This window comes from Saccharomyces kudriavzevii, assembly GCF_947243775.1.
Source record: "Saccharomyces kudriavzevii IFO 1802 strain IFO1802 genome assembly, chromosome: 14".
NCBI lineage: Eukaryota > Fungi > Ascomycota > Saccharomycetes > Saccharomycetales > Saccharomycetaceae > Saccharomyces > Saccharomyces kudriavzevii.
Window position 1 is genome coordinate 560,765 of NC_079285.1, and position 13,558 is coordinate 574,322.

General features: G+C 41.4%; 8 protein-coding genes and 1 non-coding gene across 9 annotated transcripts; 5 read left to right on the forward strand and 4 right to left on the reverse strand.

The window, feature by feature from the left end:
* Positions 1-281: 281 nt before the first annotated feature.
* Positions 282-1,451, reverse strand: SKDI14G2870 (uncharacterized protein; the record flags this gene model as incomplete). The annotated part of the gene is made up of 1 exon (XM_056230886.1): positions 282-1,451. The coding sequence occupies one exon, from the start codon at positions 1,449-1,451 to the stop codon at positions 282-284; it is 1,170 nt and encodes a 389-aa protein (XP_056084760.1).
* A 170-nt stretch (positions 1,452-1,621) lies between these two features.
* Positions 1,622-1,695, reverse strand: Skdi_14.trna10I. Its single transcript has one exon. It is a non-coding gene; the product is annotated as a tRNA-Ile (tRNA).
* Positions 1,696-2,183: 488 nt separating this feature from the next.
* Positions 2,184-4,028, forward strand: SKDI14G2880 (uncharacterized protein; the record flags this gene model as incomplete). Its single annotated transcript, XM_056230887.1, has 1 exon — positions 2,184-4,028. The coding sequence occupies one exon, from the start codon at positions 2,184-2,186 to the stop codon at positions 4,026-4,028; it is 1,845 nt and encodes a 614-aa protein (XP_056084761.1).
* Positions 4,029-4,633: 605 nt separating this feature from the next.
* SKDI14G2890 (uncharacterized protein) lies at positions 4,634-5,488 on the forward strand (the record flags this gene model as incomplete). Its single annotated transcript, XM_056230888.1, has 1 exon — positions 4,634-5,488. One exon carries the CDS (start codon positions 4,634-4,636, stop codon positions 5,486-5,488), a length of 855 nt encoding a protein of 284 aa, XP_056084762.1.
* A 655-nt stretch (positions 5,489-6,143) lies between these two features.
* SIW14 (putative tyrosine protein phosphatase SIW14) lies at positions 6,144-6,989 on the forward strand (the record flags this gene model as incomplete). The annotated part of the gene is made up of 1 exon (XM_056230889.1): positions 6,144-6,989. One exon carries the CDS (start codon positions 6,144-6,146, stop codon positions 6,987-6,989), a length of 846 nt encoding a protein of 281 aa, XP_056084763.1.
* A 298-nt stretch (positions 6,990-7,287) lies between these two features.
* HHT2 (histone H3) lies at positions 7,288-7,698 on the reverse strand (the record flags this gene model as incomplete). Its single annotated transcript, XM_056230890.1, has 1 exon — positions 7,288-7,698. One exon carries the CDS (start codon positions 7,696-7,698, stop codon positions 7,288-7,290), a length of 411 nt encoding a protein of 136 aa, XP_056084764.1.
* Positions 7,699-8,400: 702 nt separating this feature from the next.
* Positions 8,401-8,712, forward strand: HHF2 (histone H4; the record flags this gene model as incomplete). The annotated part of the gene is made up of 1 exon (XM_056230891.1): positions 8,401-8,712. One exon carries the CDS (start codon positions 8,401-8,403, stop codon positions 8,710-8,712), a length of 312 nt encoding a protein of 103 aa, XP_056084765.1.
* A 145-nt stretch (positions 8,713-8,857) lies between these two features.
* KTR5 (putative mannosyltransferase) lies at positions 8,858-10,429 on the reverse strand (the record flags this gene model as incomplete). The annotated part of the gene is made up of 1 exon (XM_056230893.1): positions 8,858-10,429. The coding sequence occupies one exon, from the start codon at positions 10,427-10,429 to the stop codon at positions 8,858-8,860; it is 1,572 nt and encodes a 523-aa protein (XP_056084766.1).
* A 789-nt stretch (positions 10,430-11,218) lies between these two features.
* Positions 11,219-13,267, forward strand: CRZ1 (DNA-binding transcription factor CRZ1; the record flags this gene model as incomplete). The annotated part of the gene is made up of 1 exon (XM_056230894.1): positions 11,219-13,267. One exon carries the CDS (start codon positions 11,219-11,221, stop codon positions 13,265-13,267), a length of 2,049 nt encoding a protein of 682 aa, XP_056084767.1.
* Between the last annotated feature and the right edge of the window lie 291 nt (positions 13,268-13,558).

A 13,558-nucleotide genomic window follows, 5' to 3' on the forward strand; every position in this document is an offset into this window, starting at 1 on the left:
TTCCCTCTTCTTTGATCTACCTCGAAGAGATTATTTTTAACGTAAAAGTGATGTGTATGTTCAACGGAGATACTTAAAGTGCATTGGGATATCATATATACTAGAAAAATGAGTTGTCATAAAAGTTTACCGGTAAAGATGACGTCGCAAGGAGACAAACTCCGTGCTAATAGCCAATAAATCTTGGACTTACATGTTGCTTCAGAATGTAGAATAATTTCGCTAGCCCCTTTAAGTGATTCAGAGTACTCTTAGTTGTGCTGTTGCTTCCAAATACATAATTAATATGGTTTAAAACGACTCTTTGTGGAGAGTTTGTTGCTTTTCTTGTGTTTCTCCTTCCTTGGCTTCGTGACCGCAGATTCTTTTTGAATAATGATAGGCTCCTTTAGACTGATTGAGCTTTGTTTATGGTCTTCATCCAACACATTCAATTTTTCAGAATAATCCCAAAAACTTTCCGGAGTGTTTAACGGCCCTAAATTGTTTTTCCAAATTTTAACAAAACCATCTTCACCACAAGAGTATAAAAGATCGCTTTGTAGTGCTGATATGAATACATCTCTGACCACTTCATCTCCATGTGCGCGTGGAATGACAATCTCGTTCTCAGCATCTACTTTTTCATCTCTAAATGGCAACAGACGTAGCTCTCCAGCGCCTTCCTGAGTTTTACCGGTTGCAATAAGGCCAGGATAAACGTCTACCACGTAATCACAATTCCATGCTTCTCTAATATCACCAAAGTCGGCAGGTCGTGGTTCCTTGAATTCATCGGATTTGTCGTTTAGTTCATGAATTGCGAATGTCTCCATGTGTGATAGTGTATATATTCTCTTTTGAGACAACCATCCACAGGAATGGATTGACGCGTAGTTGATGACTTGATGTAAAGCGTCTTCCTCCTCATCTTGTTTTAAATCATAAATGTTGGTATATCCATCAGTCGATCCACTAAGCAGAACATTGACATCTGAAGGATGGAACTTAATGCAAGTGACATCGTCATGATGAGAATCAATGATTGATCTCAATGGAGCATCCCATCTGCGAATATCGTAGATATACACAGCAGCATCAATGCCCTGTAATTCAGTACCACAAGCTAGTAGACCATGACGGGAATCTAAAGAAATAAAAGGGGAGTTGGCTTCGTTGTGGATTTTGGCGACACAAGCATTCGTCCTAATGTCGAAAACTTTCACCGCATCGATAGAGGCACTGCTAACTAGGTGCCCTGCAGCAAAATCACTATCAATAACCTTCAAATCATTGATTGATGTCTCACTTGCTTTGATCTTTTGTAATGATTGGCCACTATTCCAGTCTAACAAACGTATTTCACCATTACTAAGCCCAGTTAATAATCCATACTTATAACTAGGTTGTAACTTCAGACACCAGTTTTCAGATCCAAAAGAGTTTGATTCAACTAGTGAATAGCTACTCATATTCAAAATTTTAGTTTCTGTAGCTGTTAGACTTGTTTAATAACCTTTTTGCATGGAAAAATCTGGTGATTGGGGACTATTGACCATGTACCAGTGAAGGCTCTCATCGAGTACACCATAAATTAATTGCCTTGAAAAAAAAACTCCAAAAATAAAGGCAAAAAAGAAAATGGTCTCTAGCGGGATCGAACCGCTGATCCCCGCGTTATTAGCACGGTGCCTTAACCAACTGGGCCAAGAGACCACTAATTCATGGTTTCTTTCCCATCAAAGGATGTCCAGCATATAAACGGTCTGCCGAATCATCCAAAACCCAAACGCATAACAACGCATCATCGGTTTACATCCCTGCGTCACAAAAATAGAAAATACCGTCGCTCAGATTTTCCAGCAAAGAAGCGGTGGCAGGAATCTCCCTTCAGGGTGCAGCAGGTAAGATATTGAACATGCTTTCTAGATATCAGAGTAAGCCGTGGGGGGGAGAAACCCCTAAGTAGTGATAAGTTATGGACCTTTGTGGTTTTAGAATGTATGGATGAAAACAACAACAGAACAACACAATGAAAAAGTATTTAAGGCTCACACAGCCCCTGCAGCTTTATGTCTATTATCTTCTGCTTGTTTACCTTTACTATATAAATTTGCGCCACAACTATCCCACGTTCAAATCTCAACGTTACTTTAGTTTAGGAAGTAATATAGCGCCAGCGTAACTTGATCTGCTTATTCAGGATGTCCAAGTCGTTCCAAGAGTTCAAGCTTTTCTGCAACAAGGTTGGGCTGGACTTTCAGTGGCTAAATGCACAATCCCCCAAATCTGTTCCGGAAAACAACCCCTCTGAAAGTCCTACAACTACCAACGAAGTCGAGAAGCAAAAGTTAAGACCAGCCACGGAGCCACTCAAACTTGAAGAGCCTGAGAATTCTGCCAACAATTTTTTTGATGATTTCAAGAATGCTCAACTCTGGAACGTGTTTAAGAAGAACAGCTCAGATGTCCTCCCCGCCGATGCCTACACCGAAATAAATCCAGAACAACTACCGGAAATCGCACCCGAGACAAGGCCAGAGGCAAATGAAATAATTTGTTCCAATCGGGAAAATCCCACAATGATAAACGAATTGTTACCAGCACCTTTTGCTCGGCGTAAACAAGGAAAAACAGTTTTCACGACTCCATACTCTCGAAGTCATACCGCTACTACAGCTTCCTCCGCGCCCAACCCTCACGATTGTGATGCTTTCCTATCTCCTCCTTCTGCGCAAGGCCACAACGCAATTGTGCCATATACAACGTACTCGACGTCCGGCAATAACGATTCGGTGCCTTCGCTGGCGTCATCCGTTAGCACCTCCTCCTCGGTATACTCGCCATGGGATCCTTCCCATTTGCCCTTCCCACCATCATTTCAGGCAGATGCTTTCACATCACCTGATTCGGAAGCATCGTGTTCGAAGTACAGCCATACCAAGCATTCCAGACCAGGAGAGTCAAATGAATCTCGTGTTACACTTGGCATTTCTTGCAGGAACACGGTAAACACGGTAGAAAAACTCGACCATCACGAACGTTTTCAAAGCAGAAGATCTGAAGTAATAACTGCCCCCCGCCGTCAAGACACAAATTGCAGTGCCTGTTCTGCGGCGGCGTTTATTGAGTCCAACTCCACAGTCAACACCACCATTCCATCATACATGAAAAAGTATCTCAAAAAGCCACAGAACTGGTTTGAAAAGACCATGGGCAAATACTGCCCGTTGTTCCTAAGAGGCACAAAGAACATTGATTACGATTCGTCCGAGTTCAGGTTTGAACGCAAAATGATAGCCGTACAATATCTGCTTTTAGATGAGCACTCCGAACCCAGAATGTACTATAACCCTTCCAATAAAACTATTCCTTTTTGGAAAAGGCCCCTCAACTTCGATACAATGCCGAGCTACGACCAACTCCTAGATGAAGCCGAACGCTGTTTCGATTCATACCAATACAGATACGTAGGATTCCAAAGAATAGAACCGTACTCCATTTTCTATCCTTGGAAAAACACGCAAAGAGAAATAGACCTAGTCCTCGATCACATCCATTTCTCTCTCGATGTTGGTAACAAAAAATCTCTCAAACGAAAGGGGAACATCACTCTCGATACCTTGGACAGCGAAATCGACCGCGATGTTCGAATTAAGCCTTACCAGTGTTTCCCCTCTAACAACCTAGTGTACGAGGGCCTAGCGCATCCCGCGGAACAGTCCCTGATAGAAGACCCTGACGCCTCTCTCATTGAGAGGGCATACCAGGCATTGGTAAACATTTGCAAGGAGTCCGACCCACCCTCCGATGACCTCCCCACCCGCCATAATAATAGCGCTCCTCAGCTTGCCGTCACAGTCCAATCTAAATCTTGCCGCCTGCTTCTAGTTCGTGAGTGTAGTACAGCCACAGAAGCAGATATCAATAAGGAATTCAGGTTCAATCTAAGGACAAGGGAAGTCGAGGTGACCGTACCGGCGCCTCCTCATCCCTGTGAAACAAGAGGTCTGCTACAAAGGTGGCTTCTCCCACTTGTGCGCCAGTGAGATGGCGGAAGACCTGGCTCGGCGTGTTGATGCGGCCAAATCCATTTTTAATAGACTATTCTGTACCTTACATCGTGCTTCACCTCACGCTTTACACCGTATCTTACAATATCAGGTGGACTTCTTACTTTTTCTCTGGTAAGGGATGTTTTATATGTTTTCATAGCATGAGTTTAACTTCTCGTACTCAACTGGACTGGTGGAGTGAAGGCAAAAATACATAAATGCTTACTCTTCTTTAGACTCTCTGCAAAAAAATGACAGAGCAAGGGTCCAGAACTTTCTTCTAGAACGGCGCGCGTATTTATTTACATCGCGAAATAATGGGCCCTGAAAACAAAGGCGCCAGCTCAAGAGAGCTGCCACAGAAACAACTACAATCTTTGTCCTGGTTCCATTTTGCTGTGTCTTACCGAATTTACTCAAGCTTGGAGAAAAAACTTTCAAAAAGGAACCAAAACTATATAACAGCCATCGCCCTCCTGACAAAGATTCCCTTGCAGTTATTTTTCTGATATCTTCGATATTCATTGTTCATTATTGTGTTTTTTCCTCATAACGAGCTGATACAATAACATTATTGGCATCGAGAGCGTACACAAAACATGTTTTGCTCGAAGGAATCAAGGTTTGTTGTCCTTCTTTTTGCATTGATGACCTCTCTAACCGTGCTTTCCCACTCAGTAGAGGTAACGACCGTACTGACCACATCAACAATCACTGAAATCGCCGTCGTTACTGCTTCACCACAACCAAAAAACAATGCGGAAGCCGTTTTGAATACTGCGACCAACATAATCCAGACCATGCAGTTCATTTTCAACTGCGCACCGTTCAAGTGGAAAGGCCCTCTGAAAATAACCTCATGCGCCCTGAACTTCATCGTCCTACTACTCACTGCCTGGGGTTACCTCCTGAAGTACTTACAAGACAAAAACTTGGATAATGATGCTGATATGGAACAGATGGTAGGGCTCGGCTTTGGCGAGATGGTCGGCAGGACTATCGGACTGGGCGTTGGAAAAGCTTTCACCAGAATGGACATCACTCAGAGGCTAGTGTATCCAATCGAGGCAAGCCATCGGCAAAAATGTCTGGTCATGACCGTCGGAGAAGACTCGATAGTACCGCTTCATGATTTGTCTACCGAGATATGTTTCGACCACAACACATTCGATTCCCTTTCTCGCCGTAACCATGGCAGTGTTTCTGCTTTAGATACGGTCTCTGTAGGCGCCTTGGGTTTGGCAGATATCCCATCAGGGATGTCTGCTGTGAGCGAACTCTACACACATTTTGGAGATTATACGGTGGAAGTTCTCAGTGGCATCATGAAACTGGCCTCTATCATCAACAGAGAAGGCTGGCAGAACGAAAAGAGTGGATTTGTGGTCCTCTCGAGGGACCGGCCCAACGAGACGCTACTAAGCGTCCACATGTACAGTTCAGGCCTGTTGTAGGTGTCGCCTCTTGCGGTCGTACACATAACACCTCACTTACCCCTACGTGTACATAATGTCTGCCATTCTCCGGTGATAAAAAGTACGTTCTCTATGTATTTCATCTTTCAGGTGCCTCAATCTACCCTGAATGAGGAACCCCGTCGCTCTCATATTTTTTTAGCTCATAGCCCTGGTAGAAGCAATCGCACTAGCGGTATAGAGGTTCTCTGATGCTGACCATTGATTTTTGGTACTTCTATGAGGAAGCACGTCCAGGCCCAGAAATTGTATTTGTAGCTCCCTCCAATTACAAGATCGAAAAACATGCCTGAAACGTAACGTTCTATGACCGTGAATTGTAATCGGTGTGTACGAATTATTTGACTAATTCATTAGTATTCTTTGATGACGCGGGTAAAAAAGAAAAGAGCAGGCAATTCTCGCCAGATGAAAAAAAAAAGCTGGGCTTTATTCAAGGAATGGAAATAAAAATTATCTTGGGTTGGCTAAGTTGAAAGACAAGGGAAGGAAATACATAATAATGAGATTAGGAAGGAATCAATTGAAGATAGTGGACATATAAAAGTTTCTGATTCTTAAGTTTGATACGGTTCGGCTTAATATTCATTTCCTTCCGGATCAAGTTTTCCTTATTTCTACAACGGAAAAGGAGATGGGCTTATATCAAGCAAAGAATGAAGAGGGAAGTGATCCGAAGAGTAGTAGCAAGATTGACGATTTGATTGAGAACGAAGCAGAGATTATACGACTAATCAAAGAAGATGGCAAGTTACTGATAGACAATGGCGATGGTAGAGATATTCATAACATAATTCAGGAGGACAAGCTTCTCAGTGTAGAATTCAATGAGGTGCTGAAACGGTTTCACGGCGGAGAAGCGTCTGACGCCTCTCACGGTGTGATGGACGAAGACGAAGACGATAAATATGACTATAATGAACAATATGAGAAGACTGTACACGCGATGAGCACCCTAAATCACATTATTAATAAAGAGGTGATCCCTCCCGAAAACTTCAGCCATGTGGTGGGGGAGATATATCGTAGCAGTTTCCCACGCCTAGAAAATTTCTCCTTTTTGCATGAAAGACTGAAGTTGAAATCCATCTTAGTGCTAATTCCCGAAGAATATCCATTGGAGAATATGAATTTTTTGAAATTAACGGGTATTAAATTATATCAGGTGGGAATGAGTGGTAATAAAGAGCCGTTTGTCAATATACCGTCTGACCTATTAACGATGGCTTTACAAATTGTACTGAATCCGGCAAACCAGCCAATACTGATACATTGTAACAGAGGCAAACATAGGACAGGGTGTTTGATGGGGTGTATAAGGAAACTACAGAACTGGTCGTTAACCATGATATTTGATGAGTACAGACGTTTCGCATTTCCAAAGGCCAGGGCGCTGGATCAGCAGTTCATTGAGATGTACGACGATGACGAAATTAAAAGAATTGCCAGCGAAAAAAACTGGCTACCTCTTAAATGGTAATGTGTAGATAAATCACTTCTACGTAACTAGTTCTTTCGAAAAATGATGTTTATTGATAACTTATTATACAGGGGCATTGCCGGAGTGATAAATTACGTATACTATCTAAGCGTTTTAAAAGTACTACCCGCAATTATTTGTCCGTAAACGATTAATTACAGCATTCACACCCTCCTAGTTTCGTTAAAGCATTGCGAATAGATAACAAGAAAAATGAATATACTAAAAGGAGAGAATCTTTAGACGATTTTCCCCTGATTTAAATGCATGGAAGAAAAGAAAATCACTATTCTTAAATTCATGACCTTTCACCTCTTAATCTTCTGGCCAATTTGATGTCCTTCTTTTGGATAGTGACACGTTTAGCGTGAATAGCAGCCAAGTTAGTGTCTTCAAACAAAGAGACCAGGTAGGCTTCGACAGATTCTTGTAGGGCACCAATAGCTGAAGACTGGAATCTCAAGTCAGTCTTGAAGTCCTGAGCGATTTCTCTGACCAATCTTTGGAAAGGCAACTTTCTGATCAAAAGTTCCGTAGACTTTTGAAATCTTCTGATTTCTCTCAATGCCACAGTACCTGGCTTATATCTATGAGGCTTCTTAACACCACCGGTAGATGGGGCGGATTTTCTGGCAGCCTTGGAGGCTAATTGTTTCCTTGGGGCTTTACCACCCGTGGACTTTCTAGCTGTTTGTTTAGTTCTGGCCATTATGGAATGCTTAGTTACTTCTATCGGTATCAGATGAAGTTGGAAAAAATATGGAATTAACCAACATTATATCTACAACACAGTAAAGACTTGAGCTAGAACGAAAAACGAGATTACTTATATACTTTTGTGGTCATAAGAAGCAACGCGGCGACAGCTCAGCACGCCGTTATCACGCCTACCACGTTTGGCATTCAGGCCAATAGCCATATAGCCATGGCCATAGTGGCACAACGCGCTGGGCGGTAATCGACGCCAGATATCCTATCCCCGTAGTAACCCCTCGGCGCGTTCCGGCAGCTTCACCCGCATCATGCGAAGTGCCCGGAACGTGCAAATATGATCGTTTGGCGCTTGGAAAGAGGTCCTGGACCGGGTGTTTCGCATTTGTATGGCAGGACGTTCTAAAAGCTTCGCATCTTCATATCTCTGGCGCGAAACGCGAAGCGGCCCAGAACAGCTGTTGGAAGGGTGCTTAATACGTTGTTGATTCGCGTTTGGGTTGCTGCTATTCGGGGCCATATGTTCGTGTGTTTGCGTGCGTTTGCGTGTACAAAATATAATATATATAAACACGTACGGGTGGAGTTGTAAATATTGCTTTTTCGTTCTTTCAATATTCTATCCCTCAGAAACATCTTATTTGTTTCCTGTAGCATTAACAAAGAAGTAATCAACAGCTAAAAACAAAACAATAATATAATGTCCGGTAGAGGTAAAGGTGGTAAAGGTCTAGGTAAAGGTGGTGCTAAGCGTCACAGAAAGATTCTTAGAGATAACATTCAAGGTATCACTAAGCCAGCTATCAGAAGATTGGCAAGAAGAGGTGGTGTCAAGCGTATCTCTGGTTTAATCTACGAAGAAGTCAGAGCCGTCCTGAAGTCCTTCCTGGAATCCGTCATCAGAGACTCTGTTACTTACACTGAACACGCTAAGAGAAAGACCGTCACCTCTCTAGACGTTGTTTACGCTTTGAAGAGACAAGGCAGAACCTTATACGGTTTCGGTGGTTAAACAAATGGTGTTTGGGCAAAAATGCTTTCCATGCCCTTACACAGCGAAGTAAAAATAACGATCATTCTATTGGGGATATGATAGAACCTTATGTATGCATTTTTTGGTTTTTTATTATCTCATGTACTATATATTAAACATAAGTCTAAAAAAACTGGTTTTCAAACTGTTTCAAGTAGTCTTCTCTGATACTTTTTTCCATCTCGTTTCCGTTGAGCACATCAGCTTGACGCTCTTGGCCCCTGTGTTGTTTCATCAAGTTGAACCATATATTCACGCAAAATCCCACGGAATCCTCAATTTCACGTTTGCTCTTGGGGCAAATGCACCTACAACCGCATCCATAATCTCTCCCCTCATCGTAAACTATGTTATTACGTTCGAACCTTGAATCGCTGGCCGCATAATTGACTTCCTCGTTCCCCACTGCATTTCGTGGGCAATGCCGAATTGTTGAATGCCTATATCCAATGTCTCTAAAGTAATGCACATCGTCCAGATCCAGAGTTAACGATAGTCCTAAGGAGTGGACGGGAGCGTCTCCCCATCTCTCTTTCCAAAATCCGCCACTTTTCTCCAAATATTGGAAAAAACTGTTATAAATGTCGTTATCAAAAACGCTTAGTTGCGCAATTTCAAAATTACTCCAAAAATGACACAAATTGTACTCTTCATTGAAAAACTTGTCCTCTACAATATGCTTCTTAGATCGAGCCCTTTTGATTAAATTCATTATCCCTTCCTTATCGTCATTTATGCTTCGCGATTCAGCACCCTTTTTCAATAACTGTTCAATGGCAATCTTCTCAGAAACCTTGGCTCTGGCATCGACGCCAGAGTTGATCCAATTCCGCAAGTCTGCATCATCAGATTCAAAGATGTCGTAGTCCTTCGTAAATAACTTCCACAACGACCTGAGTTTGACGCCCTCTTGTCTGATAAAGCTCTTGGTGTGCCTAAACAGATTCGGCACCGTCCAGTATAACTCAGGAATCATGATGGTAAAGCCATATTTTTTATCGTTTTGGAACATCTCCCAAAACGGATCATATGTGATGTCACAAAAAAACTCCACATCAGGCTCCAATCTCCAATACCATTCAAATTTCTGTACTAGCGGGTGCTTGTAAAATAACCCCGAATAAAACCTACACATCTTATGATACGATTCCATGCTTCCATACAGTACGCTTCTATCGCCTTGGTTTTCAATGGCGTTATGAAACTCAAAAGAATCCTTTACATTACTGGGGAAATTCCAAGATATTTCATCGATGGTGCCAAATTCTACATGAGCACCCATTGCAGCATCGAGTACCTTTGCTTTGAAATGTTCTTCAAACGGCTGGTCATTCAAAAACACATACGGATAATGGAACCACTGATTGAAATGCTCCTCTATACTATGGATGGTCTTGATAACATCTTTTAGCTCCTCATTCCTCGTTAGCATGACAAACGAGGCATTCTGTTTGGTATACGATGAATTCAATAAATAATTCTGCGTATTTACACAATTCGGATGAAATGGCCTGTCCCTCCCCGTGGCCAAATCCATCTTAGAAAATGGCAAAAAGTTATCCGTAACCTCCAAAAATTCAGGTTCAGAGCCAAAAATCATCCACAATATAATGAGGGCAATTAGGATGCTCATCACTGTCGGGTTGCAATGGAAACATTTCAGGAGTGCATTCTTCACCCTTCGTACTAACAACATTGCGTACTCTTTATGGACTGAGACACATTTATCACTTAGGTCTTTTCGAGCAGGACACTATAAGTACGCAAGAACACCCATGTCTATTATCTTGTATTTCGAAGACCCTGTTTAGAATATTTTTTCGATTATTCGATTTTCTTGGCATCATCCACACACCGCGCGTTTAAAGCAAGGCTATCAGGAAAAAAATGCAAATATCTGGTAACCCCACCACTTTTACTGTATCCCACATAATGGCTAAAATTAACCATCAATCTGATGTAGTGCCCACTGCTCGCAACCTAATACAATTTGCAATTGATCAGAGGAACGATGGTCTCGTTTTATTGTATTCATGGTTGCGCCAGCTTTGACTTAGCTTAGCTTTGCTTAAATCAGCTTCGCCCCTCTGTTGGAGGCTGAAAACCTCTTCCGCGCATTTTATCAATTGCTAAAGGATCTTGGATGACATTGTATTGTAGCTATCTATAGAAGGAGATTGTATATCTCGCCGAGGGACCTATCCCTATATCTGTCCCTTGCATGAGCGGGTTATATAGCGGTAACATTTTTCTGCTTTGCCTTTTGTCCTTCTTGTCTTTCTCTGCTTTTCTTACGTATGTTTTTTTTATCAAGTTAGTCCGATATTGAGTTTATAAACCTTGTGAAGTGCCAGATAAAGTAGAATTGGAAGGTTTGAGCAAGGACTCTAACAGGATTTTGACACGGATTACATACTCTGGACACCAGTGGCACTAGATTACAATTTTGATTTGGATTGGAATTCAGTCAAGAAATACAAGAAAGATGTCCTTTAGTAACGGCAACATGGCCTCTTACATGACCAGTGGTAATGAAGACGACCAAAATAGAAACAGTAATGACGATATAGGCAACAATGACGCTTACAGACGTAATAACATCAGAAATAATAGCGATTCAAAACCACACAAGTTCCAATTATCGGACTTGGACTTAGATGTGGACATGAGGATGGATTTCACTAATTCATCGGAGAATACATCAAAGAATTTCTCTTCTGGTGTCCCGCAATCATTTGAACCCAATGTAAACACTCTGTTGTCTCCGTCAAGCGGAACTTATTCTGCAGATCTGAACTATCAAAGTCTATACAAATCGGATCTTCCACTACAGCAGATACAACAACAGCAGCAGCAACAACAGCAGCAACAACAACAGCAACAGCAACAGCAACAGCAACAGCAAAAGCAAACACCTACTTTGAAAGTCGAACAGTCTGGCCCATTTCAATGGGACGATGTCTTGACGCCTGCTGATCATCAACATCGGCCCTCACTCACAAATCAGTTCTTATCCCCAAGGTCAAACTACGATACCACTAATAGGAGCTCAGGTAATGACTCAAATTATAGTGATACGGAGTCAAACTACCATACGCCTTATTTGTATCCACAGGACATGGTTTCTTCACCTGCGGTGTCACATTTGACCGCGAATAATGATGATTTCGATGATCTTTTGAGTGTTGCATCCATGAATTCAAATTATTTACTGCCAGTGAACTCATATGGCTACAAACACATTTCAAATCTTGATGAGTTAGATGACTTACTGTCTTTAACATATTCAGATAACACTCCTTTATCAGCATCAAACATGAGCGACTTCAATAACTGCAATAACGCCGCCGCTAATACCACTGATACTCACAATAGTACCATTGATGATAATATGAGTAAACCTAGCGCTAATCAAAAAATGTTACTGACTATACCAACGTCTTCTACGCCCTCTCCTTCCACTCACGCTGCTCCCGTAACACCCATTATTTCTATCCAAGAATTCAATGAGGGTCATTTTCCAGTTAAAAATGAAGATGATGGGGCACTACAACTAAATCTTCGGGAAAACGACAATTGTCGTAGTACGAACAACAACAATCTACTCCGTCCAGAGGATAATGATTACAACAATGAAGCTCTCAGCGATATCGATCATTCTTTCGAAGACATTATTAATGGTAGAAAAATGAAACTTAAGAATTCAAGGAGAAGATCTTCTCAGACCTCAAATAATAGCTTTAGTAGCAGAGGGTCTCCGAGATCAAGGAGTATTTCGCCTGATGAGAAAGCAAAATCTATAAGCGCAAATAGAGAAAAATTATTAGAAATGGCAGATCTTTTACCAGCCAGGGGAAATGATGAGGTTGATCAAGAACATCATGTCAACGATTACAACACTAGCTATAGCAGTACTACCAACAGCGGTAATAGTAATGAGGATGATAGTAAAAACAATTTCCCGACCAATCAAGTGGACGTTGAAGCGGACGTTGCCAATATTAAAGATGAGCTGGACAATGCCAGCAATGACCTCGGTGTGCTTTTAGATATAGGTAAATTGAACCAGTTTGAAGCAAAGGTGAACTTTAGCAATGATGATAACCACGAAAATAACGATAATACTACATTTTTTTCCAAAAAGAGTGATAATTTAGAGAAGTTGGACAATTCGGCAAATAATAGGAAGAATCCTGCAAACTTCGCTTGTGACGTTTGTGGTAAAAAGTTTACAAGACCCTATAACTTAAAATCTCATTTAAGAACACATACGAATGAAAGACCATTCATCTGTTCTATTTGTGGCAAGGCATTTGCACGGCAACATGACAGAAAAAGGCACGAAGATTTGCATACAGGGAAAAAAAGGTATGTGTGCGGTGGTAAACTAAAGGACGGCAAACCCTGGGGTTGCGGCAAGAAATTTGCAAGAAGTGATGCCCTCGGTAGACACTTCAAAACTGAAAGTGGTAGAAGATGTATCACTCCATTATATGAGGAAGCTAGACAGGAAAAATCGAGACAAGAAATGTAGTTCTTTTACTTTTCTTTTGAACCTAATAGGAAATTTTTTTTTTTATAATAGAATATGTAATTTCATAATAATAGTGTAGAAATTATAGCTTTAATTATAATCTAAGTGTTGTAAAGATACTATTCGTCGGTCTTAAAGTTGTAAACAAAAACGACATTAATATGGTTAATAATTTACATGCCGTCGTCGGGTTTTTCTAAGTTGCAGAAAATAGCGAAAGTGACAAAAAGTCACTATGTACTTTCAAATAGTTATAATGCAAACGTAGAAAGGATAAAACATATCAATAAA